Source organism: Amblyraja radiata, chromosome 1, assembly GCF_010909765.2.
Source record: "Amblyraja radiata isolate CabotCenter1 chromosome 1, sAmbRad1.1.pri, whole genome shotgun sequence".
Classification (NCBI taxonomy): Eukaryota; Metazoa; Chordata; class Chondrichthyes; order Rajiformes; family Rajidae; genus Amblyraja; species Amblyraja radiata.
In genome coordinates this window covers 180571768-180598026 of record NC_045956.1, presented here as the reverse complement: position 1 = coordinate 180598026, position 26259 = coordinate 180571768, and the positions used below count along the sequence as shown (strand labels likewise).

The 26259-nt window shown below is 50.6% G+C and overlaps 1 protein-coding gene across 1 annotated transcript; it reads left to right on the top strand.

The window, feature by feature from the left end:
- Positions 1-390: 390 nt before the first annotated feature.
- cct7 (chaperonin containing TCP1 subunit 7) lies at positions 391-26259 on the top strand. Its single transcript, XM_033035721.1, has 12 exons — positions 391-548; positions 5349-5502; positions 7980-8086; positions 8217-8342; positions 10267-10319; positions 12071-12242; positions 13965-14129; positions 15749-15937; positions 17938-18035; positions 19162-19294; positions 21782-21988; positions 25871-26259. Exons 1-12 carry the CDS (start codon positions 543-545, stop codon positions 26093-26095), a joined length of 1635 nt encoding a protein of 544 aa, XP_032891612.1. The 5' UTR covers positions 391-542; the 3' UTR covers positions 26096-26259.

Below are 26259 nucleotides of genomic sequence, written 5' to 3'. Positions count from 1 at the left end.
GCGCCAAACCAGTAGGTAGGCCGCTGGGGGGGTGAGGACGCGACTCGAATAATAGTCGCGTCCGCTCCAGGAAGCGACCGAAGGACGGTATCCCCCTTACCGTGCCCTCTTCCCCCACATAAAGACATTTAAAAAAAACATAAAAAACACACTTTAACATAACTAAAAAAACAAAAAAACAAAAAGATACCGGGCTGAAGGTGGAGGCTGCTGGCACCAGCACCACCGGAAGCCACTAAAGTAGCTCTTTCTTCCCAATAACCCTTTCTGGCTTAATCCCTCCCTTCACCACCTCCAGTTTAAATTCCATTTGGAATATTTTGGAGGACCAAGAAACCAAGAACCAAGATCTGACTTGTCTCTTGGCTGCCATCTTTGATGTTGGCAGTGCCTGGTTTGAGTTTGACTCGGGCGGCCATCTTTGGCGCTGGCAGGCCGTCTTCGCGGTCACCACGGCGACGTGTGCGCGTCTCCGTCTGCGTCATGACGCGGTGGAAGGGCGGGGCGGGGCAGTTGCTGGAAGGTTCCGAGCGGCCGGCACGATGATGGTGAGCGGCGGCGAGAGATGGGAGGGAGGGGGGCGGTGAAATCCGGCGCCATCCGCCTGCTCCCGCTGTCCATCGGGCCCGGGCATGGAGCCGGCGTGTGGCGGGCCGTGTGGGCCGGCGGATGGGGGCGATATTAGCGGGTGGGAGGGTGGATGTAAGGGGCCGGGGCCGGCGGAGCCCGACACGACACGACACGACATGACAGGATAGGATAGGCCGGGAGGAAGGGACTGGGCCGCGGCGCTTAAAGCGGGCGGCTCGGGCTCGGGCACTTGGGGGGGGGGGGGGGAGATGGGGAAGTGAGGGTGGGGGGGGAGTGGAGATGGGGAAGGGGAGATGGGGAAGGGGGGATGAGGGTGGGGGACTGGCTGGCAGTCAGGGCTGACCATAGAACCCCCCCCCAGGTAGAGCAGCATTGGGGGAGGGGAAGGGGGGGTGAGGGTGGGGGACTGGCTGGCAGTCAGGGCTGACCCTAGAACCCCCCCCCCCCCCCCAGGTAGAGCAGCATTGGGGGAGGGGAAGGGGGGGGTGAGGGTGGGGGACTGGCTGGCAGTCAGGGCTGACCCTAGAACCCCCCCCCCCCCCAGGTAGAGCAGCATTGGGGGAGGGGAAGGGGGGGTGAGGGTGGGGGACTGGCTGGCAGTCAGGGCTGACCCTAGAACCCCCCCCCCCCCCCCAGGTAGAGCAGCATTGGGGGAGTGGAGATGGGGATGAGGGTGGGGAACTGACTGGCAGTCAGGGCTGACCCTAGAACCCCCCCCCCCCCCCCAGGTAGAGCAGCATTGGGGGAGGGGGAGAGATGGGGAAGGGGGGGGGTGAGGGTGGGGGACTGGCTGGCAGTCAGGGCTGACCCTAGAACCCCCCCCCCCCCCCCCAGGTAGAGCAGCACTGGGGGAGTGGAGATGGGGATGAGGGTGGGGAACTGACTGGCAGTCAGGGCTGACCCTAGAACCCCCCCCCCCCCAGGTAGAGCAGCATTGGGGGAGGGGGAGAGATGGAGAAGGGGGGGGGGGTGAGGGTGGGGGACTGGCTGGCAGTCAGGGCTGACCCTAGAACCCCCCCCCCCCCCCAGGTAGAACACCACTGGGGGAGGGGGAGGGGGATGAGGGTGGGGGACTGGCTGGCAGTCAGGGCTGACCCTGGAACCCCCCCCCCCCCCCCAGGTAGAGCAGCACTGGGGAAGGGAGATGGGGAAGTGGGGTGAGGGTGGGGAACTGACCGGTTGCCAGGGTGGCCCCCACTAGGTAGAGCAGCATTGGGGGAGGGGTAGGAAGGGAGTGGGACAGACTGGCTGGCAGGCAGGGTTGCCCCTGGAAACCCCCCTCCCCTCCCCACACAGGTAGAGCAGCACTGGGGGAGGGAGAGGGAGAAGTGGGGTGAGGGTGGGAAACTGACTGGTTGCCAGGGTAGCCCCCACTAGGTAGAGCAGCATTGGGGGGGGGGGGGGGGAGGGAGGGAGAGGGGGAAGGTGGGGGAGAGGAGATGGGTGAGGGTGGGGATCCGACTGGTTGCCAGGTAGAGCAGCACTGGGGGAGGGAAGGGGTGGGAGACTGATGAGGGGTGGAGCTGTAGATGGAGGGTGTCATGCGTGGAGTACGGGGTGATATCATAGGTGGGGGTGAGGTGTAGCGGTGAGGGTTTGGATGTAGGAGGTGTGGGTGATTGGGGCGGGGGTGTAGGCTGTGTAGGGTCTGGGTGGGGTGGAGGGGGTGTGTAGAGTGGGGTGAGGAGTGTGTTGGTAAGGATTTGGGGAAGGTGCAGGCTGTTTGGGGTGAGGGTGTGGGGTCTAGGTGATGAGGGGTGAGTGTTTAGGGAATCAGGTGGGTAGTGATATAAAGGGTGCGTGGGCGAGGGTGGTGTGGTTGGATTGGGGGTGCAGGAAGTGGGGTGTGTGGTATGTGGTGGTGTCATAGAGTGATACAGTGGAAACAGGCCCAACTTGCCCACACCAACCAACATGTCCCATCGACGCTAGTCCCACCTGCCTGCGTTTGGCCCATATCCATCCAAATCTGTCCTATCCATGTACCTGTCTAAATGATTCTTAAACTTTGGGATAGTCCCTGCCTCAACTACCTCCTCTGGCAACTTGTTCCATACGCCCACCACCATTTGTGTGAGAAAGCTCCCCCTCGGGATCCTATTAAATCTTTCCCATCTCACCTTAAACCTATGTCCTCTGGTTCTCGATTCCCTGACTCTGGGCAAAAGACTGTGCGTCTGCCCGATGTATTCCTCTCATGGTGGGAGTGGTATTGGGTTGCAGAGGTGGTGAGACACAAGGGTGGTATTTGCATGCGGGTTGATATTGTGAATCGATAGTTTAGTTAAGTGACTACAGACTTGGTTAACAAACCCTTCGGCCCACCGAGTCCGCACCGACCAGCGATTCCCGCACGTTAACACCATCCTACACACACTAGGGACAATTTACATTTATACCAAGCCAATTAACCTACAAACCCGCACGTCTTTGGAGTGTGGGAGGAAACCGAAGATCTCGGAGAAAACCCACGCAGGTCACTGGGAGAACGTACAAACTCCGTACAGGCAGCACCCGTAGTCGGGATCGAACCTGGCTGTAAGGCAGTGAATCTACTGCTGCGCCACCGTGCTGATGGTGTTGGTTTGCGGAGGGGATGACAGCAGGAAGCCTGTGTCTAAAGAAGGATCTCAACCCGAAACGTCACTCATTCCTTCTAACCAGAGATGCTGCCTGTTCTGCTGAGTTACTCCAGTATTTGGTGTCTATTATGGAAAGAGTTAACTCGCTGATGCCAGCCAGATTGTGGGGAAATGTCTGTTCTGGGGTACCAGGGAGAGGGTTCAGGTGTGACACTAAATCAGTGGCCCTGGGATCTTTCATATCTGGGCATTTTAATGTCTCACCTGAAAGTCAGGTCCAGTTGGTATTGGTTTATTATTGTCACCTGTACCAAGACACGTGCTGTCCAGTCAAATCATTCTATACAATTAAACCATCCAAAAAGAAAAATACCAGAGTGCAGAATATTTAAGAAAGAACAGCAGATGCTGGAAAAATCGAAGGTAGAAGGTAGAACAGCCAGTGAGGCAGCATCTCTGGAGCGAAGGAATAGGTGACGTTTCTGCTCGAGACCCTTCTTCAGACTGATATGGCAGTGGGGCAGGAAGAAGAAAGGAAGAGGCGGAGGCGGTAGGCTGTGGGAGAGCTGGGAATGGGAGGGGAAAGAGGGAGAAAGCAAGGAATACCTGAAATTGGTCAATGTTCATACCGCTGGGGTGTAGAATATAGCGTTAAAGCATGACAGTTACAGAGGAAAAAGTACATGTCTGAAATGAGGTAGGCTGGGAGATCATGAATACACTCTAGCTTATGGCAGGACAGTTCAGTAGTCTGATAACAGTGATCCTGAATCTGGTGGCGCGTGCTTTTAAGCTCGTGTATCTACTGCCGGGCGGGAGGGGGAATGAGGTGTGAGTGGTCAATGCACATGTACCATGTGGCTCCAGGACAATGAAAACCTTGCTTGTAGCAGCATCGCAGGTACATAGACTCAGACAACACACAGAAAGATAAATCATATATAAGTTTATACAAAAGGTTATGCAAAATAACAAGACAGCGTGCAAAATGCAATTGGGGAAGAAAGTGCATGACAGTCCAGAATGTTCTGTTGTTGAGGGAAGATTAGGGTCTGTTCAAGAACCTGATGGTTGTAGGAAAGTAGCTGTTGCTGAACCTGGTGCTGTGGGACCTTGGGCTTCTGTATCTCCAGCCCACAGTAGCAGCGAGAAGACTAAGTTTATTTTATTGCTTGATGGGCCGAATGGCCTAATTCTACTCCCTTCACTTATGACCTTATGATTTGAAAGCGTGGAGCAATTGTACTGTATGATAGCAGATTCATTCGAAGGCAGGGGAATGGGGTGGTGAGGGACAGATGGACCAGCCATGATTGAATGGCGGAGCAGACTTGATGGGCCGAATCCTATAACCTATGAACCTTTCAGGTGAGGTTGGGTAGACTTGGATTGTTTTCTCTGGAATGATGGAGATTGAGGTAGACGTATATATAATAAGAGTCCTAATAGGGTAGACAGTCAGAACCTTTCTCCCCAGGGTGGGTATTGGCAAAGACCAGAGGGCATTGCTTTAGGGTGAGATGGGCAAAGTTAAGCGAGATGTGTGATACAGAGAGTGGAGGGTGCTTGGAACACACTGGTGGTGGAGGCAGATATGATATTGGTGTTTCACTTGGATTTAGGTAGGCACATGAATATGCAGGGAATGAAGGTATATGTATCAGGTATCAAGTCAAGTCAACTTTATTTGTCACATACACATACAAGATGTGCAGTGAAATGAAATTGTTCTACGGAAAGATTTGAAAAGATCAAGGTGGGAAAATGTGAGTACCTTTGAGATAGGCAGTGGTGGGTTGAATAGCTTTTGATATTTGATGCCAGTTTTCAAGCTTTGTATGTAGACACAAAAAGCTGGAGTAACTCAGCGGGTGAGGCAGCATCTCTGGAGAACAGGAATAGATGACATTTCGGGTCAAGACCATACAGGCCTGAAGATGGGCATCGACCCTGAAACGTCACCTATTCCTTTTCTCCTGACCTGCAGAGTTACTCCAGCTTTTTGTGTCTATGGTTCAAACCAGCTTCTGCAGTCTTTCCACATTCAAGCTTTGTGTTATCTTTTCAACTTTGATGGTAATTTGTTCTTTAGGTTTTAATTTAGAAAATTGACTTGTTAAGACTGTGACAATCAAGAATAAATGGGCGAAATAAAAGCTGTCCTTTGTTCTGCAGTCCGCACCAGTTATCCTCCTGAAGGAAGGCACTGACACTTCACAAGGGACTCCTCAGCTTGTCAGTAACATTAATGCCTGCCAGGTGATCGCAGAGGCCATTCGCACCACGTTGGGGCCACGAGGAATGGACAAGCTCATTGTGGATGACAGAGGTAAGGCACTGGGCACTGTGTTCAGTTTTGAGATACAGCATGTAAACAGGCCCTTCGTCCCACCGATTCATGCCAACATCCATCACCCATTCACGCTAATTCTATGTTGTCCAATTTAGGGTGGTGCAGCTGTAGAGTTGCTCCCCTACAGGGCCAGAGACTCGGGTTCAATCCTGACTACAGGTGCTGTCTGCACAGAGTTTGTACGTTCTCCCCGTGACCTGCGTGGGTTTTCACCAGGATCTCCGGTTTCCTCCCACGCTCCAAAGACGTATAGATTTTTATTATTTTTTTAACGCATAAATTAATTAGGTTAATTGGCTTGGTATAAATGTAAAATTGTCCCTGGTATGTGTAGGTTAGTGTTAGTGTGCGGGGATCGCTGGTCGGTGTGGACTCGGTCAGCCAAAGGGCCTGTTTCCGTGCTGTATCTCTAACCTAAACTAAACTTTAGCACCCACTCCCCACAAACTCGGGGAAATTACAAAGGAAAATCAATCTACAGACCCACACGTCTTTGGGATGTGGGAGGAAACCGGAGCACTTGGAGGAAACCCACGCAGTCACAGGGAGAACATATAAACTCCACACAGACAGCACCCGAGGTCAAGATCACTCAGACAGCACCCTAGGTCGTGGTCACGTTTGAGACAGCAGTTTTACCAGCTGTGTCACCCATTTGTCTTCACAAAGAGACGGTCTGCACTGCGTTCTGAACTCCCTACCATTGAAGGGATCTACAGGAGTCGCTGCCTCAAAAGGCAGCCAGCATCATCAGAGACCCACACCACCTTGGCCACGCTCTCATTTCACTCCTGCCATCGGGAAGAAGGCACAGGAAGCCTGAAAACTATAGCGTCATAAGGGATAGAGGTAGAAACAGGCCATTCGACCCATCAAATCATGGCTAATCTATCTCTCCCTCCTAACCCCATTCTGCTGCCTTCTCCCCGTAACCTCTGACACCCGTTCTAATCAAGAATCTATCTATCTCTGCCGTAAAAATATCCACTGTAACGTCCAGTTTGCGGAGCAGCTTCTTCCCTACAACCATCGGGCTATTAAACACCGCAACCTCTAAATAAGCTTCAAACGACGAAGACCTGGGGGCATTGTTTTTGGCTTTGCACTATTATTGGTGTTTAGAGACTACTATCTTTACATATCTGTTTTGCTGCAAGTAAGAATGTCATTGTTCTGTGTTGGGACATATGACAAAAAAAAACACTCTTGGCTCTCTCTCTCAATATACTCCATTGAAGGAACTTAACTTTCTATTTCGTTGTAATATTTTAAAATCACTGAAAAGACTAGGGCACACTTCACCCCGCCAGACACTGCATGTTTCATGACACAAAGTGCTGGAGGCACTCAGTGGGTCAGGCAACATCCACGGAAGGAAATGGTTAGGTGACGTTTCGGGCTGGGGCCCTTTTTCAGACTGATGGAGTAGGATGAGGAAACACTTTTTCTCACAGAGAGTTGTGAGTCTGGAATTCTCTGCCTCGGGAGAGAGGTGGTGGCCGGTTCTCTGGATACTTTCATGAGAGAGTTAGACAGGGCTCTTAAAGATAGCGGAGTCAGGGGATATGGGGAGAAGGCAGTAACGGGGTACTGATTGGGGATGATCAGCCACGATCACATTGAATGGCGGTGCTGGCTCGAAGGGCCAAATGGCCTACTCCTGCACCTATTGTCTATTGGGTGAAGAAATACGGGGGTGGGACAAAGCCTGGCAAGTGATAGGTGGATACAGGGGAAGGGGATGATTGACAATAGACAATAGGTGCAGGAGTAGGCCATTGAATGTGATCATGGCTGATCATCCACAATCAGTACCCCGTTCCTGCCTGCTCCCTATATCCCCTGACTCCACTATATTTAAGACCCCTATCTAATGGTGAAGTACGGCTTCGATAAAGGAGGAAGAGGAGTGAAAAGTGTAAGTGGGATATAGGTAGAAGGGGACAGTGGGAGGCATCAAATAATCATTGCCTTTAAACTTACTAATTGTAGTTTAGTAAATTGAAATATGACTAGAGATTTAGGCTTTTGAGATACAGTGCGGAAACAGGCCCATTGACCCACCAAGTCTGTGCTGACCAGCGATCACCCCGTACACTCGCACTATCCTAAACTAGGGGCAATTCACCATTTTTTATTTCCCAAAGCCAATTATCTACAAACCTGTACATCTTTGGAGTGTGGGATGAAACCTGAGCACCCAGAGAAAACCTACGCAGTCACAGGGAGAACGTACAAACTCCGTACAGACAGCATCTGTAGTCAGGATCGAACCCGGGTCTCTGGCGCTTTAAGGCAGCAACTCTCCCACTGTGCTACCTGAGCTACTGCAGCACTTTGTGTTTTGTGTTTTTTGGCTTTCTTTACTGTTGTGAACCTGTTTGTTCCCACTTGTGGCATTTACAGCTTCTTAAATGAACCCGTTTAACTATCTATGTTTATTTATTCAACAGGAAAAGCGACCATTTCCAACGACGGGGCCACCATCTTAAAGCTGCTTGATGTTGTTCACCCTGCTGCAAAAACCCTTGTAGACATTGCAAAATCACAAGACGCTGAGGTAAAGAAAACCATCATTCCCACTCTTGGGTGGGATCACAACTTGTCCTTGGACCAGCAACTTGAGTGCTTGATGCTTATAGATTAAAAACAATATAATGTTAGTACATTGTCTGTTCTTGTGCCTCCAGGTGGGCGATGGGACTACTTCAGTTACTCTGTTGGCCGCAGAATTCCTCAGACAGATTAAATCGTACGTGGAGGAGGGGCTTCATCCCCAGATAATCATCCGATCCTTTCGCACGGCCACCCAGCTGGTAATATGCCTTGTTTTGTTCTAAAGATACAGCATGGAAAGAAGCCCTGCAGCACACCGAGTCCACGCCGACTACAGATCACCCTTTTACACTAGCATTCGCATCCACTCCCCTACGCACTAGGGGCATTGCATGGAAGCCAATTAACCTACAAACCTGCACGTCTTTGGGATGTGGGAGGAAACCGGAGCACCCGGACAGAGTAAACTTGCGCGTTCGCAGGGAGAACGTGCAAACTCCACGCAAATAGCCCTCGAGGTCGGGATTGACAGCAATACTGTGGTGGAGGAGATGTGTAGGAAAGCACTGCAGATGCTGATTTAAATTGAAGGTTGACACAAAAAGCTGGGGTAACTCAGCGGGAGAGGCAGCATCTCTGGAGAGAAGGAATGGATGACGTTTCGGGTCGAGACCCTCCTTCAGATTGATATGAAGTCATTCAGTCTGAAGAAGGGTCTTCACCTGAAACGTAGCCCATTCCTTCTCAGCAAAGATGCTGCCTGACCCGCTGACTTACTCCAGCATTTTGTGTCTACCAGTACTGTGGTGTTCTGAGGCAATTGCACTACCAGCTGCCTCACAATGCAAAAGACCTGGGTGCCACTATGCTGCCATGTTCCTCTTTAGTAATTTTACACTGGCTGGGCTAGGATTGAACGGAGATTTTGGTTTGCAGCTTTTTTGGGAAAGCATTTATTATGTATGGAGCCACAGGAGATGGGCAAGGTCCTCAATGTGAATATCTCCTGTGTAGTTACCGTGGAGAATGACAGGAGGGCAGAGGAATTTGGGACAGTCAATGGAAGTGTCTTGAGAGCAGTCAGTGTTACGGTCAAAGAAGTGCTTAAGGTACTATCGTATATGAAGGTAGACAAATCTCCAAAGCCTGATCAGATATATCCAAGGGCATTGTGAGAACCCAGAGAGGAAATTGCGGGAGCCCTGGTTGAAATTTACGATTCGTTTATAACTACAGGAGAGGTGCCGGAAGACAATAGGTGCAGGAGTAGGCCATTCGGCCCTACGAGCCAGCACCACCATTCAATGTGATCATGGCTGATCATCCCCAATCAGTATCCCGTTCCTCCATTCTCCCCGTATCCCCTGACTCCGCTATCTTTAAGAGCCCTATCTAGCTCTCTCTTGAAAGTATCCGGAGAACCGGCCTCCACCGCCCCCTGAAACTGGAGGGTGGCAAATGTTGCGTCTATTCAAGAAGGGCTGCATGGTAAATGCTGGGAACTAAAGGCCGGTGAGCTTAAAATCTGTAGTTGGAAAGTTACTGGAGTGTATTCTGAGGGATAGGTTACACAGGCATTTAGACCGACAAGGTCTGATTAGGGACAGTCAGCATGGTTTTTTACGTGGGAGGTTGAGTTATTTGAAGACGTGATCAAAAAGGTAAATGAGGGCAGAGCTGTAGATGTGTACATGACACGAAGCTCTCCCCTGTGCACTGAGCCAATAATAACATCTCTTGTTAACATCGCTAAACAGAAGGTCCAGTCACAGTTGTGGCAGTTTATTTTCTTCTACATAACAGTTGAATGTACATTGGCTGTGACGTGCTCAGAGGTCCAGAGGTTGTGAAAGCTACTGTACACGTATTAAGCTTCCACCCATTCATCCAGTCCCATTTTTCCACATACTATGTACACGCATTTGTAACCATTCAAAAGATACTTGGACAGGTACATAGATAAGAAGACTTCAGATGGTTTTGGGCCAAATGCAGGCAAATGGGACTAGAGTAGATGGGGCATCCTGGTTGGCATAGACTCGTTAGATAGAGGGCTTGTTTCCATGCTGTATGACTCTCATGCCACAAAACAGTTTAATGTTATAAATGTTGATAAGACAGCAGGAAAACTTAGGCTTGTTTCTTCTCTGACTGTATATGATCTTATTTTGTTTTTGTGAACAGGCTGTGGAAAAAATTAAATCCATTGCTGTAACTGTGAAGAAAGATGACAAGGAGTAAGTATGATTGTCTCAGAGTTTATACAGATGGTAACCAGAAATCCAATCAGCCTGATCATATTGTTACAGTTTGTACACAGATCACACTCCCCACCATCGACTCCATCTGCACTTTACGCTGCCTCAGGAAAGAAGCCGACATAATCACAAACTTGTCCCACCCTGCTCCCCGCTCCCGTCTGGCATAAGGTGCACCTCTACCCCATTGCGGACATTGGACTTTGTCTGTGGAACTGATGCGCTACAATGCTGAGAACTATATTCTGCACTCTGTATCTTCCCCTTTATTATACTTGAGTTTGAACGATTTTTACCTGAGTATGGTATATCTGATCTATTTGGATAGTATGCAAAACAAATCCTTTCTCTGCACCTGACAATAATAAACCTCAACCCCCAAGTAAGGAAAAACATGACCCACGATCAATAAACAAAAGGTGCAGGAGTAGGCCATTCGGCCCTTCGAGCCAGCACCGCCATTCAATGTGATCATGGCTGATCATCCACATTCAGTTCCCCGTTCCTGCCTTCTCCCCATGTCCCCTGACTCTTTAAGAGCACTATCTAGCTCTCTCTTGAAAGTATCCAGAAAACTGGCCTCCACCGCCCTCTGAGGCAGAGAATTCCACAGACTCACAACTCTCTGTGTGAAAAAGTGTTTCCTCATCTCTGTTCTAAAAGGCTTACACCTTATTCTTAGACAGTGGCCCCTGGTTCTGGACTCTACCAATATCTGGAACATGTTTCCTGCCTCTAATGTGTCCAAACCCTTAATTATCTTATAAGACTGTCCCGCCATCCCTGGAATTAACCTTATAAACCTACGCTGCACTCCCTCAATAGCAAGAATGTCCTTCCTCAAATTAGGAGACCAAAACTGCACACAATACTCCAGGTGTGGTCTCACTAGGTCACCCTGTACAACTGCAGAAGGACCTCTTTGCTCCTATATTCAATTCCTCTTGTTATGAAGGCCAACATGCCATTCGCTTTCTTCTCTGCCTGCTGTACCCGCATGCTTACTTTCATTGACTGAAGAACAAGGACTCCCAGATCCAGTTGTACTTCCCCTTGTCCCTGCATCTACCTGATGGTCATGTACACCTCTATAAGATCACCCCCCTATAGACCACTCTAAGGAATCAATTCAAACGTCTCCAGTTCCTTGTGTCGACATGAGGGCCTGGAATGCACTGCCTGGGGTGGTGGTGGAGGCAGATACGATAGAGGGTATTGAGGCTTTTGGGTAGACACATGGAAGAGCAAGGAATAGAGGAATATTGATCATGCACTGGCAGATGAGATCAGTTTAGCCAGGCATGCTCAGCACAGATGTGGACTGAATGGCCTGTTCATGTGCTGTGCTGTAATGTTCCATGTTATGTTTAGTTTAGCGATACAGCGCAGAAACAGGATCTTTGGCCCACCGAGTCCGCGCCGATCTGTGATCACCCTGTATATTCGCACTATCCTACACACTAGGGACAATTTACAATTTTACTGAAGCCAATTAACCTACAAATCTGCAAGGCTTTGGGGCGTGGGGTGGAAACCCGAGCATCCGGAGATAGCTCACGTGATCTTAGGGGGGGGGGACAGAACGTGCAAACTCCACATGGACAGCACCCGTAGTCGGGATCCAGGGTTGAAATTGGGTCTGCGGCGCTGTGAGGCAGCAGCTCTACCACTGTGCTGTTCTGTCCGATGCAGGTGCTTTTTATGTTTGTCCTTCTCTCCTGTCCATGTAGACTTCAACGAGAGCTTTTTGAGAAATGTGCTGCCACTGCCCTCAGCTCCAAACTGATTGCTCCGCAGAAGGGCTTCTTCTCCAAGATGGTGGTGGATGCCGTCATGATATTGGATGATCTCCTGCCACTGAAAATGATCGGAGTTAAGAAAGTTCAAGGAGGTGGTTTGGAGGTCAGTGCACAACATATATTCTGTCTGCAGATGATTATAGCCCGTAAGGGTGACTTGGACAGGTAGGGTGAGTGGGTAGATGCAGTAGATGTGGATAAATGTGAGGTGAAAAACAGGAAGGCAGATTATTATCTAAATGGTGTCAAGTTGGGAAAAGGGGAAGTACAACGGGATCAATGAAAATAAGCATGCAGGTACAGCAGGCAGTGAAGAAAGCGAATGGCATGTTGGCCTTTATAACAAGAGGAGTTGAGTATGGGAGCAAAGAGGTCCTTCTGCAGTTGTACAGGGCCCTAGTGATACCACACCTGGAGTATTGTGTGCAGGTTTGGTCTCCAAACTTGAGGAAGGACATTCTTGCTATTGAGGGAGTGCAGCGTAGGTTCACAAGATTAATTCTCGGGATGGTGGGACTGTCATATGTTGATAGAATGGAGCGGCTGGGGTTGTATACTCTGGAATTTAGAAGGATGAGAGGGGATCTTATTGAAACATTAGATTATTAAGGGTTTGCACACGCTAGAGGCTGGAAACATGTTCCTGATGTTGGGGGAGTCCAGAACCAGGGGCCACAGTTTAAGAATAAGGGGTAAGCCATTTAGAACGGAGACGAGGAAACACTTTTTCACACAGAGAGTTGTGAGTCTGTGGAATTCTCTGCCTCAGAGGGCGGTGGAGGCCGGTTCTCTGGATACTTTCAAGAGATAGCTAGATTGGGCTCTTAAAGATAGCGGAGTCAGGGGATATGGGGAGAAGGCAGGAGCGTGGTACTGATTGTGAATGATCAGCCATGTTTCTTGATACCCTACCTTAGAAAAAAAATTCTATGCACTTACTCTCATGGTTTTATACACCACTATAAGATTACCCCTCAGCCTCCTACGCTCCAATGAGCAAAGTCCTAGCCTGCCTAACCTACCCCTGTAGCTCATGCCCTCGAGTCCTGGCAGCATCCTCACGTCTCTACGTTTCTCTGCTATAGATTCCAGCTTCTTCAGTTCCCTGTGTCCTGAAAATATCCTTATAAATCTTCTCTGCTTAATGACATCTCTTCTTTAGCTGGGCTGCCAAAACTGAACACAATACATCAACGATAGCCTCAACAATGTCTTGTAGACAATAGGTGCAGGAGTAGGCCATTCGGTCCTTCCAGCCAGCACCGCCATTCAATGCGATCATGGCTGATTATCCACAATCAGTACCCCGTTCCTGCCTGCTCCCCATATCCCCTGACTCCGCTAACTTTAAGAGCCCTATCTAGCTCTCTTGAAAGTATCCAGAGAACCGGCCTCCACCTCCCTCTGAGGCAGAGAATTCCCTAGACTCAACAAGTGTTTCCTCGTCTCCGTTCTAAATGGCTTACCCCTTACTCTTAAACTGTGGCCCCTGGTTCTGGATTTCCCTAGCATCGGGAACATGTTTCCTGCCGCTAGCGTGTCCAAACCCTTAATAATCTTATGTTTCAATAAGATCCCCTCTCATCTGTACAACAGTTTAAAAAAAAAAAAGACATATAGTCTGCAGAATGGTCCCGACCCAAAATGTCACCCATCTATATACTCCAGAGCTGCTGCCTGACCCGCTGAGTAACTCCAGCGCCGTGTGTCTTTTTTTGACAACCCAGCAACCTTGTGTCTCTTTCTTGTACAACTGTAACTTGAATTTACTGGGTTTGCTGACATTCTCTCATCCCTTCTTGCATGTTGTTGATCCCCATGACAGGAATCTCAATTGATAGCCGGTGTTGCTTTCAAGAAAACATTCTCTTACGCTGGATTTGAGATGCAGCCCAAGAAGTACTCCAAGCTGAAGATCGCACTGCTGAATGTGGAGCTGGAGCTCAAAGCCGAGAAGGATAATGCTGAGGTCCGGGTGAACAATGTTGAGGTCAGTGGTGTAGAGGACACGTGTGGGGCGTTGTATGGCACGGTGGCGCAGCGGTAGAGTTGCTGCCTCATAGCGCCGGAGACACGGATTCGATCCTGGCTATGGGTGCTGTCTGTACAAAGTTTGAAAAGTGTTCCCTGTGACCTAGTGGGTTTTCTCCGGGTGCTCTGGGTTCCTCCCACACGCCAAAGACGTGCGGGTTTGTAGTTTAATTGGCTTCGGTATAAATTATGAATTGTCCCTAGTGTGTGGGATAGTGCGAGTGTATGGGGTGACCGCTGGTCAGCGCTGACTCTGGGCCGAAGGGCCTGTTTTTGCGCTGTCTCCAAAGTCTAAAGGGACAAACACTGCTGTGAACAATTGGAACAGCGTTTCAATATTGAGAATTGCTAAAAAAACTTCCGGAAGCAGCAAGTTCTGGAATGTAATCACGTACTGTCTTTCCGCTGGCTGGAGAGCATGCTTTTTCACTGTACCTCGGTACATGGGTGGATGGGCTCCTAGCGAGCCAACGGCCAGCCACACTTAAGTAGAAGTTGCGATCACTGTCGTACATAGCATTGCTCCGGTGGTCGGCTCCGGGCAGGTCATGCGTGAGAGCTCAGCGGCCGTCTCACAAGGCATGGAGCGGTGTGGGGGTTGAATGCGGGGCCTGGTCCGTTGCCGGGAAGCGGAAGAGTGGCGGGGGTCACCAATGTAGCGGCACCAAACATGGTGAATAAAGGTCAGGCAGGTTCAAACAGTCGTTTATTCAGGTTCTACACGTTAGGTTGGTCCGCTGACTATATTGCTGCTGTAGCTGAGCGAGGTTGTTCTCTCGGGCTCAGTTACCCGTTGACTGCCAAGGTCTCGAGGTGAGATAACCTTAAGTAGCAGGACACTTCGCCTAGCCCATGACGTCACGTGCCAGCCCTCGTACCTACTGACGAGGGTTCGACGATAAGTGGTCCGTGTATATGACAATGACAATAAATGGTATTGTATTGTATTAGCTGACGCCACAGAACGATGATCAAGCACACACACACCAAAATCCTGTACTTCCAGCGGCGGACGTCCGCAGGAACTGGAGGACAGAGATGTGTGGTGCGTCCGTCACCGTTCCCGTCGGAAACCAGCACCACTGCGTCGCTAATGTTTTCAACGATGATGATGATCGGTACACATGATAATAAAGTGTATTGAACTCTGAAGGTAGACAAAAATGCTGGAGAAACTCAGCGGGTGAGGCAGCATCTATAGAGCGAAGGAAATAGGCAATGTTTCGGGTCGAGACCCTTCTCGAGACTGAAGAAGGGTTAGAAGAAGTCTGAAGAAGGGTCTCGACCCAAAACGTCACCTATTCCTTCGCTCCATAGATGCTGCCTCACCCGCTGAGTTTCTCCAGCATTTTTGTCTACCTTCGATTTTTCCAGCATCTGCAGTTCTTTCTTAAACTGAATTGAACTCTGATCTCTAAGGGGTGATATTAGGGATTATCAGTTGTTGCCTTACCTGTTAATAAGTCCCTTCCTTCGCTGGTTGACATATTTGTGCTCATGTATTTTCCCTCCACACTACATAGTACAGCTCCTCAACTGACCTTGCTATTAATTGCTCTGATCTCTCGCCGCCTCTAGGACTATCAGGCCATTGTGGACGCAGAATGGAGCATTCTTTACGATAAGCTGGAGAAGATCCACCTGTCGGGGGCCAAGGTTGTGCTGTCCAAACTTCCCATCGGTGATGTGGCCACCCAGTACTTTGCAGACCGGGACCTTTTCTGTGCAGGCAGAGTCCCAGAGGAGGACCTCAAGCGGACCATGATGGTCAGTGATTCTGCAGATTAACCTTGGAGTCAAAATGTGTGAAGAGTCATTGTTATAATGTACCACCATCAACACAATTCACTTCTTACATTCAAAGGAGGATCCGGCATGGGGGGGGACCACTGTAGGGGGAGGGGGGAGGGGGGAGGAGTTCAAAGGAGGACCCAGCGCGGTATACTTTGTAACTTTGTCAATGCCCTTTACGTGGTGACTATTTGAATGAATTAATGAATAAGCCTATTGGGCAAGTGTTCACATACAAGGAATTTGCCTTGGTGCTCCGCCCGCAACTGACAACATGACATACAGTGACAGTTAGCAATGACACATAAAACATTAAACATTAATAATAAAACATTCTCAATTAAACATGTGAATTAAATAAAATACCAGAGCAAAAGGAGGCTACAGATTTTTGGTTATTGAGTAGAGCAACTACTCGTGGGGGAAAAAAAGCTGTTTTTATGTCTGGCTGTGGTAGCTCTGACAGTCCAGAGTCGCCTTCCAGAGGGAAGTGATTCAAAGAGTTTGTGGCCAGGATGAGAGGGGTCAGGCTTGGGTATCATACCTTGGGTATGCAAAACGAAGAATTTTGTTCATTCATTCATGGCTGCTCGTGGGCCTTGTGTGTCCTGAACAAAGGCAGGTTCAGTGATTCAGGGTGTCCATCAGAGCCCACCATTCTCCCTGTGCAAAAGGCAATTGGAGCAGCCTCTGGCATAAGGCTGAGGTGGTTGTTGACAGCTCACGAATCAGAAATCCGTATGTTAGCCCACTCATTCCTGGGATCATTCGTGGGTCCTCAATAATTCCCTGGGATCATTCTCGTTAACCTCCTCTGGACCCTTCCCAATGCCAGCACGATCTTCCTCAGCTCATAATAGTCATACTGCGAGATAACAGGACTCTCGGCCCAACTTGGCCACACCGAACAACGTGTCCGTCTACACTAGTCCCACCTGCCTGCGTCTGGCCCATATCCTTCTAACCTGCCTAAATGTTTCTTAAAAGTTGTGATAGTCCCAGCCTCAACTACCTCCTCTGGCAGCTCGTTCCATACACCTGCCATCTTTTGTGTGAAAAGGTTACCTCTCAGGTTCCTATTAAATCTTTCCTCCCCTCACCTTAAACCTATGTCCTCTGGTTCTTAATTCCCCTTCTCTGGGCATGAGACTGTGTGCCTCTACCCGACCTATTCCTCTCATGATTTTGTACGCAAACTCCAAAGGCAGGATGAGTTCAGAATAGTCGGGATGCGAAGGATATGACAATACTGACAGATGTTAAAACTTAGAAAATAGGTGCAGGAGTAGGCCATTCAGCCCTTCGAGCCAGCACCGCCGTTCAATATGATCATGGCTGATCATCCAAAATCAGTACCTCGTTCCTGCCTTCTCCCCAAATCCCTTGATTCCGTTAGCCCTAAGAGCTAAATCTAACTGTAAATGGAAGCAGTCTTTCCAGGTGCAGCAGAGGTTCACCTGCACCTCCTCCAACCTTATCTATTGCATCCGCTGCTCTACATCGGTGAGACCAAGCGTAGGCTTAGCGATCGCTTCGCCCAAATCCTCTGCTCGGTTCCCCTTCAACTCCCCCTCCCATTCCGAATCCGACCTTTCTGTCCTTTGCCTCCTCCATGGCCAGAGTGAGGCCCAGCGCATATTGGAGGAGCAGCACCTGGTATGTCACTTGGGTAGTTTACACCCCAGTGGTATGAACATTGACTTCTCCAATTTCAGGTAGTCCTTGCTTTCTCTGTCCTTCCCCTCCCCTTTCCCCTTCCCAGCTCTCGCACAGCCCACTGTCTCCGCCCCTTCCTTTCTTCTCCCCCCCCACATCAGACTGAAGAAGAGTGTCGACCTGAAACGTCACCTATTCCTTCGCTCCATAGATGCTGCCTGACCCGCTGAGTTTCTCCAGCATTTTAGTCTACCTAACTGTGAATGGAATGTGTGCATGTGTTGAGTCTCTGCAAACATAGTTGTCTCTGTGTCCCTCAGGCCTGTGGCGGCTCCATTCAAACTAGCATTAATGCCATGACGGATGATGTGCTGGGACAGTGCGACCAGTTCGAGGAGGCCCAGGTTGGAAGTGAAAGGTAACCAAGACCGGCTTCCCACCTACGCCCTTTACTCCACAGAATCTACTCGTTCTGAGCTATTGGACTCGCTCTGTGGCTTTCACAGCAGCAGCAGTTTAGTTTAGCGATACAGCGCGGAAACAGGCTCTTCAGCCCACCGGGTCCGCGCTGACCAGCGATCTCCCTGTACATTAACACTATCCTACACACAATAGGGGCAATTTTTACATTTACCAAGCCAATTAACCTACAAACCTGTTCTCCTTTGGGGTGTGGGAGGAAACCGAGGATCTGGGAGAAAACCCACGCGGTCACGGGGAGAACGTACAAACTCCGTACAGACAGCACACAGTCGGGATGGAACCTGGGTCTCTGCCGCTGTAAGACAGCAACTCTGCCACCGTGCCGCCCTACAACTCTACATTGGTGTTAGTTATCTTATTGTCACGAGTATCAAAGAACAGTGAAAAACCTGCTATCAGATCAGATAATACAACACATAGGTTTCAGGTCGAGATCCTTTAGACTTCTACATCCTTCCTATCCATGTACCTGACCAAATGACCCTGACTAGACTTCCTCCCTTCAGGATATCCCTGAATAAATCAATTCAGTTTGGTTCAATTCTGTTTACTTTATTGTCACGTCAACAGTGAAAAGCTTTTGTTGCGTGCTGACCAGACAGCGGAAAGACAATACATGATTACAATTGAGCCATTTACAGTATATAGATACATGATGGTAGGAAGATTCAGTTGCCTGATAACAGCCGGGAAGAATCTGTCCCTGAAGTGTGTACATTTTGCCCGAAGGGAGAGGGGAGAAGAGGGAGTGGCCGGGGTGCGACTGGTCCTTGATGATGCTGCTGGTCTTGCCGAGGCAGCGTGAGATGTAAACATCCTAATGTTTAGTCTAGTGTTGCCGTAGCTCGCCTCTGGCGTGACTTGTGCTTCATTTGGGGAGTTATGGATATCTGTAACGTCTACACTTGGGGAGTGATGATGGAGACCCATAACGTCTTCACTTGGGGAGTTATGGAGACCTGTAACGTCTACACTTGGGAGTGATGATGAAGATCTCTAACGTCTTCACTTGGGGAGTTATGATGGAGACCTGTAACCTCTTGTCCCTGCACTTCCCACAGATACAATTTCTTCACTGGATGCCCCAAGGCCAAGACGTGCACCATCTTACTGCGAGGAGGCTCGGAGCAGTTTATGGATGAGACTGAGCGCTCCCTTCATGATGCTATCATGATCGTCAGGCGGGCCATTAAGGTGAGAACTCAAACATTAAAGTGTGTCGATGTCCTGAATTATTGACCTTAAAATCGGAAACCAGATTGAGTAGTAGGGACATTCTAGTTTGGTTTATTGCCACATGTACCGAGGTACAGTGAAAAGCTTTTTGTGGGATGTTAAGCAGCGGAAAGAATATACATGATTTCCATCGAGCCGTCCACAGTGTACAGATACAGATAAAATAAATAATGTTTAATGCAAGGTAAATGCAGCAAAGTCCGAGTAAAGATAGTTCAAGGGTCACCAATGAAGTAGATAGTAGTTCAGGACCGCTCTCTGGTTGTGGTAAGATGATTCAGTTGCCTGATGTCAGCTGGGAAGAAACTGTCCCAGAATCTGGAGGTGTGCGTTTTCACTCTTCTGTGCCTTTGGTGTGGGAGAGGGGAGTAGAGGGAGTGACTGGAGTGAGACTGGCCCTTGATGATGCTGCTGGCCTTGCCGAGGCAGCGTGACGTGTAGATGGAGTCAATAGAAGGGAGGTTGGTTTGTGTGATGGTCTGGGCTGCGTCCACAATTCTCTGCAATTTCTTGCGGTCTTGGGTGGAGCTGTTCCCAAACCGTGCTGTGATGCATCCTGATAAAATGCTTCCAGCGGTGCATCTGTAGAAGTTGGTGAGAGTTGTTTAGGACATGCCGAACTTCCTAAGCCTTCTAAGGGAGTAGAGGCGTTGGTGTGCTTGCTTGGTCGTTGCTTCAGTATGGGTGGTCCTGGAGAAGTTGTTGGTGATATTGACTCCTGGGAATGTGAAGCTTTCAACCATCTCTACTTCAGCGCCGTCAATGCAGACTGGGGTGTGTGAACCGCTTCACTTCCTGAAGCCCATCACTATCTCCTTTGTCTTGCTGACATTGAGAGAGAGGTTTGACATTCTGCGTCGATTAAACAAACATTAGATTTATTATTGTTTCGGAAAGAACTGCAAGATGCTGGTTTAAATCGAAGGTAGACGCAAAATGCTGGAGTAACTCAGCGGGACAGGCGGTAACTCTGGAGAGAATAAATGGGCGACGTTTTGGTTCGAGACCCTTCTTCAGACTGATGTCAGGGGAGTGGGTGGGACAGAGATAAAATGTAGTCGGAGACAATAAGACTGGTCGGAGAACAGGTCAGGACTGCTCTCTAGTTGTTGATGGGATGATTCAGTTGCCTGATAACAGCTGGGAAGAAACTGTCCCTGAATCTGGCGGTGTTTAAGAAAGAACTGCAGATGGTGGAAAAATCGAAGGTCGACAAAAAGCTGGAGAAACTCAGCGGATGAGGCAGCATCTATCTCGACCCAAAACGTCACCCATTCCTTCGCTCCATAGATGCTGCCTCTCCAGCTTTTTGTCTACCTGAATCTGGAGGTGTGCGTTTTCACACTTCTGTACCTCTTGTCTGAGGGGAGAAGAGGGAGTGGCCGGGCTGAGGCTGGTTGGAAAATCTGGACCGTAGTCTAGCTTCTGGAAGCCTGCTAACAGTGGCCAAGAAGCTGTTCCCGAGTCTGGTGGTGCACACTTTCAAGCTTCTGTACCTTATGCCTGAGGGGAGAGGGGAGGAGGAGTGACTGGGGTGTGGTTAATCCTTGATTATGTTGGCTGATTTCCCAATGAGGAGCGAAGAACCTGGTGTCTGCCAGCTCTGGGCACCGTTAGAGGAAGGATGTTGTCTTGCAGACAAGATTTACAACGTGAGATGATGAGATTGAGAGATGACAGCATGAGCAGAGCTGCCAAGTAGTATGGATTTTCCGTATTTTGTACGATCGGAAATGCGATCAGAATATGGATGTACGGATTTGTTTTGTAAAATACGGATTTTTCAAAAATCAGCCCCACTTCCTGTTTCATCTTGCTGCTTAAAAATGCAAGGATATTAAAAGTCATACTGTACCTCTAAAAATTATAGCAGATTAAATCTATTAGTATTTTAAATTTCAAGATCTGGAAGCTTTGATCTGCCTGTCCCGCTCCAGGTTTAAACAGCGCTGTCAGTTTAACGCGTGGGAATTTCAAAGAACAGCACTATGGGTTGTAAAAATAGCACTGCCAGCTGGAGCGCTATTGCCTTTACACATAGCGCTATAGCCACAGCGCTACGGGTCACAGACTGTTAGGGGAGGGAGAGAGGGAGTGGGAGGGAGGGAGATAAAAGGGTGGGAGGGTGCACTCTGTCATTTTTCTTTCTCTCTACCTCTTGTACTTGTGTGTGATTTGATTATATTTATGTAAAGTATGATTTGACTGGATAGCATGCAAACCATCTTTTACAGCATTTTGGTGCAGGAGTAGGCCATTCAGCCCTTCGAGCCAGCACCGACCGCCATTCCATGTGATCATGACTGAAAGTCCTGTGACTTTCTACAATTCCCTCCTACACTGGTCAGTGTGGATCGTTTCTATGATCTGGGCCGAAGGGCCTGTTTCCATGCTGTATCTCTAAATTAAACTAAACTAAATCACCGCTCTGTCTCATCTTTGCAGAATGATTCCGTGGTGGCCGGGGGAGGTGCCATTGAGATGGAGATCTCCAAGTACCTGCGGGATTACTCCAGGACCATCCCGGGCAAGGTCCAGCTGCTGATCGGGGCGTACGCCAAGGCACTGGAGGTGATCCCGCGGCAACTGTGTGACAACGCCGGCTTTGACGCCACCAACATCCTCAACAAGCTGCGTGCCAAGCACGCTCAGGTAAACACGCAACCCGTCCGTGCCGCCCACGCCCGCAGCCGCTCCACCCATTTACAGCTCTCGGCTCTCAGAGCACTTGCCTCTCGCTGATTCCCACTACGTTCCCCCCTCCCTCACTTGGTCATCCCCTTCCCAGATCCAGTGAACAACTGCATTAATGAATTAATACCTTATTGTCACGTGACAAGTCACAATGAAACACACCGTATGCAAATGATCGCTACACAAAGTACTGCGTCGGGTCCCCATTGTTCTTCCACCCTCCCCCTCCCTCCTTCACAGCCCCCCCTCCCCGCCCGGTCCCCATTGTTCTCCCTCCCCCCCCCACCCCACACTGGGTCCCCATTGTTCTTCCACCCTCCCCCTCCCTCCTTCACAGCCCCCCCTCCACGCCCGGTCCCCATTGTTCTTCCACCCTCCCCCTCCCTCCTTCACAGCCCCCCCTCCACGCCCGGTCCCCATTGTTCTTCCACCCTCCCCCTCCCTCCTTCACAGCCCCCCCTCCACGCCCGGTCCCCATTGTTCTTCCACCCTCCCCCTCCCTCCTTCACAGCCCCCCTCCACGCCCGGTCCCCATTGTTCTTCCACCCTCCCCCTCCCTCCTTCACAGCCCCCCCTCCACGCCCGGTCCCCATTGTTCTCCCCCCCCCCCCACCCCACACTGGGTCCCCATTGTTCTTCCACCCTCCCCCTCCCTCCTTCACAGCCCCCCCTCCACGCCCGGTCCCCATTGTTCTCCCACCCCACACTGGGTCCCCATTGTTCTTCCACCCTCCCCCTCCCTCCTTCACAGCCCCCCCTCCACGCCCGGTCCCCATTGTTCTTCCACCCTCCCCCTCCCTCCTTCACAGCCCCCCCTCCACGCCCGGTCCCCATTGTTCTCCCCCCCCCCCCCCCACCACACTGGGTCCCCATTGTTCTTCCACCCTCCCCCTCCCTCCTTCAAGCCCCCCTCCCCGCCCGGTCCCCATTGTTCTCCCTCCCCCCCCCACCCCACACTGGGTCCCCATTGTTCTTCCACCCTCCCCCTCCCTCCTTCACAGCCCCCCCTCCACGCCCGGTCCCCATTGTTCTTCCACCCTCCCCCTCCCTCCTTCACAGCCCCCCCTCACGCCCGGTCCCCAATTGTTTCTCCCCCCCCCCCACCACACTGGGTCCCCATTGTTCTTCCACCCTCCCCCTCCCTCCTTCACAGCCCCCCCTCCACGCCCGGTCCCCATTGTTCTTCCCCCTCGGACTCGGCCGCGGGCTCTGACCCGTGGATGTGGAGAGGATATTTCCACTAGTGGGCGAGTCCAGGGCCAGAGGCCACAGCCTCAGACATAAAGGGCGTTCCTTCAGGAAGAGGAGGAGGAGGAATTTCTTTAGTCAGAGGGTGGTGAATCTGGAATTCATTGCCACGGACGGCTGTGGAGGCCAAGTCAGTCGATATTTTTAAGGCAGAGACTGACAAGTTCTTGATTAGTATCTTGATTGGTGATGTTTTGGGTTGAGACCCTTTCCAGAGTGCAGAATATGTTACAGTGTTATAGCTTTACAGTTATAGAGAAGGTTGAGATTTGCTTTAATGGTAAATTATTTGGCATTGTAAATTGCCTGCTCATGTGATAAAGGAATAGACAGGCACTCTATTACTGTTACATGTACAGAGCTACATGTAACATAGAACGCAGAAACGGGTATACGGAATTATTTAGCAGAAGCAGATCAGATAATACTATACAATCAGGCTAAACTCTGGTAGAGCAAAGGGGAAGATACAGAGTGCAGAATATAGTTCTCAGCATTGTAGCGCATCAGTTCCACGGACAAAGTCCAATGTCCGCAATGGGGTAGAGGTGAATCGGACAGTACCCTAGCTTATGGAAGGACCGTTCAGAAGCCCGATAACAGAGGGGAAGAAGCTGTTCCTGGGTCTGGTGGTGTGCGCTTTCAAGCCTCTGTACCTTCTGCCGGACGGGAGCGGGGAGAAGAAGGAATGACCGGGGTGGGACACGTCTGTGATTATATTGTGATTGGAAGGAACTGCAGATGCTGGCTATATCCAAGATAGACACAGAGTGATGGAGTAACTGAGCGGGTCAGGCAGCATCTGTGGAGAACATGGATAGGTGACGTTTCACAGAGTGCTGGAGTAACTCAGCGGGTCAGGCAGCATCTGTGGAGAACATGGATAGGTGACGTTTCACAGAGTGCTGGAGTAACTCAGCGGGTCAGGCAGCATCTGTGGAGAACATGGATAGGTGACGTTTCACAGAGTGCTGGAGTTACTCAGCGGGTCAGGCAGCATCTGTGGAGAACGTGGATAGGTGACGTTTCACAGAGTGCTGGAGTAACTCAGCGGGTCAGGCAGCATCTGTGGAGAACATGGATTGGTAAAGTTTCATGTTGGGACTAAGTCTGAAGAAGGGTCCCGACTCGAAGCGCCACCTATCCTTCTAGAGATGCTGCCTGACCCACTGAGTTAATCCAGAACTTTGTGTCCATCTTTGATTATGTTGACTATATATCCGAGGCAGTGTGAAGTGTTGATGGTGGGGAGTCTGGTCTGTGCAGTGGACTACCACAACTCTGCAATGTCTTGGAGTCATAGAGTGATACAGCATGGAAACAGGCCCATAACCCCAACCGACCAACATGTCCCATGCCTGCGTTTGGTCCATATCCCTGTAAACCTGTCCTATCCATGTACCTGTCTCTTGAACATTGCGATAGTCCCTGTATCAACTACCTCCCCTGGCAGTTTGTGCTGGGGTTGGGGAGGGGGGGGCTCTTGTTTGCTTAGGGATGGAGGAGGAGGGGGTGTGCACTGTGGTGAGGAGGTCTACACTGTGGTGAGGGGGTCTACACTGTGATGAGGGGGTCTACACTGGTGAGGGGATCTACACTGGTGAGGGGGTCTACACTGTGGTGAGGGGATCTACACTGGTGTGGGGGTCTACACTGGTGAGGGGATCTACACTGGTGAGGGGATCTACACTGTGGTGAGGGGGTCTACACTGGTGAGGGGATCTACACTGGTGTGGGGGTCTACACTGTGGTGAGGGGGTCTACACTGGTGAGGGGATCTACACTGGTGTGGGGGTCTACACTGGTGAGGGGATCTACACTGGTGAGGGGATCTACACTGTGGTGTGGGGGTCTACACTGGTGAGGGGATCTACACTGGTGAGGGGATCTACACTGTGGTGAGGGGGTCTACACTGTGGTGAGGGGGTCTACACTGTGATGAGGGGGTCTACACTGTGGTGAGGGGGTCTACACTGTGATGAGGGGGTCTACACTGTGGTGAGGGGGTCTACACTGTGGTGTGGGGATCTACACTGTGGTGAGGGGGTCTACACTGTGGTGTGGGGATCTACACTGTGGTGAGGGGGTCTACACTGTGGTGAGGGGATCTACACTGTGGTGAGGGGATCTACACTGTGGTGAGGGGGTCTACACTGTGGTGTGGGGATCTACACTGTGGTGAGGGGGTCTACACTGTGGTGAGGGGGTCTACACTGTGGTGAGGGGGTCTACACTGTGGTGAGGGGGTCTACACTGTGGTGAGGGGATCTACACTGGTGAGGGGGTCTACACTGGTGAGGGGATCTACACTGTGGTGAGGGGGTCTACACTGTGGTGAGGGGGTCTACACTGTGGTGAGGGGGTCTACACTGTGGTGAGGGGGTCTACACTGTGGTGAGGGGGTCTACACTGTGGTGAGGGGGTCTACACTGTGGTGAGGGGGTCTACACTGTGGTGAGGGGGTCTACACTGTGGTGAGGGGGTCTACACTGTGGTGAGGGGGTCTACACTGTGGTGAGGGGGTCTACACTGCTGCGGGAGTCTACACTGCTGCGGGGGTCTACACTGTGATGGGTGCGTGTGTGTCCACAGGGAGGGGTGTGGTACGGAGTGGACGTGAACAACGAGGACATCGCGGACAACTTTGAGGCGTGCGTGTGGGAGCCAGCGATTGTGCGGATCAACGCTCTGACCGCTGCCTCGGAGGCGGCCTGCCTCATCCTGTCTGTGGATGAGACCATCAGGAACCCGCGCTCCACTGTGGACCCCTCTGCTGCCACCAAGTCCCGTGGCAAGGGCATGCCCATGGGCCGCTGAGGCAGCCTGGTCAGTACGGGGCTGTGGACGGGGCTGACCCAGGCCCAGTGACCATCGCTGGGCCTGTTCACCCTCCAGCCCCCACAAGCTCTATTTATTGTTTTCATCATTTTTTTATTTCTGGCAAAAAACGTGTCAGAGAAATAAAGTTGCTGTTACCTTGA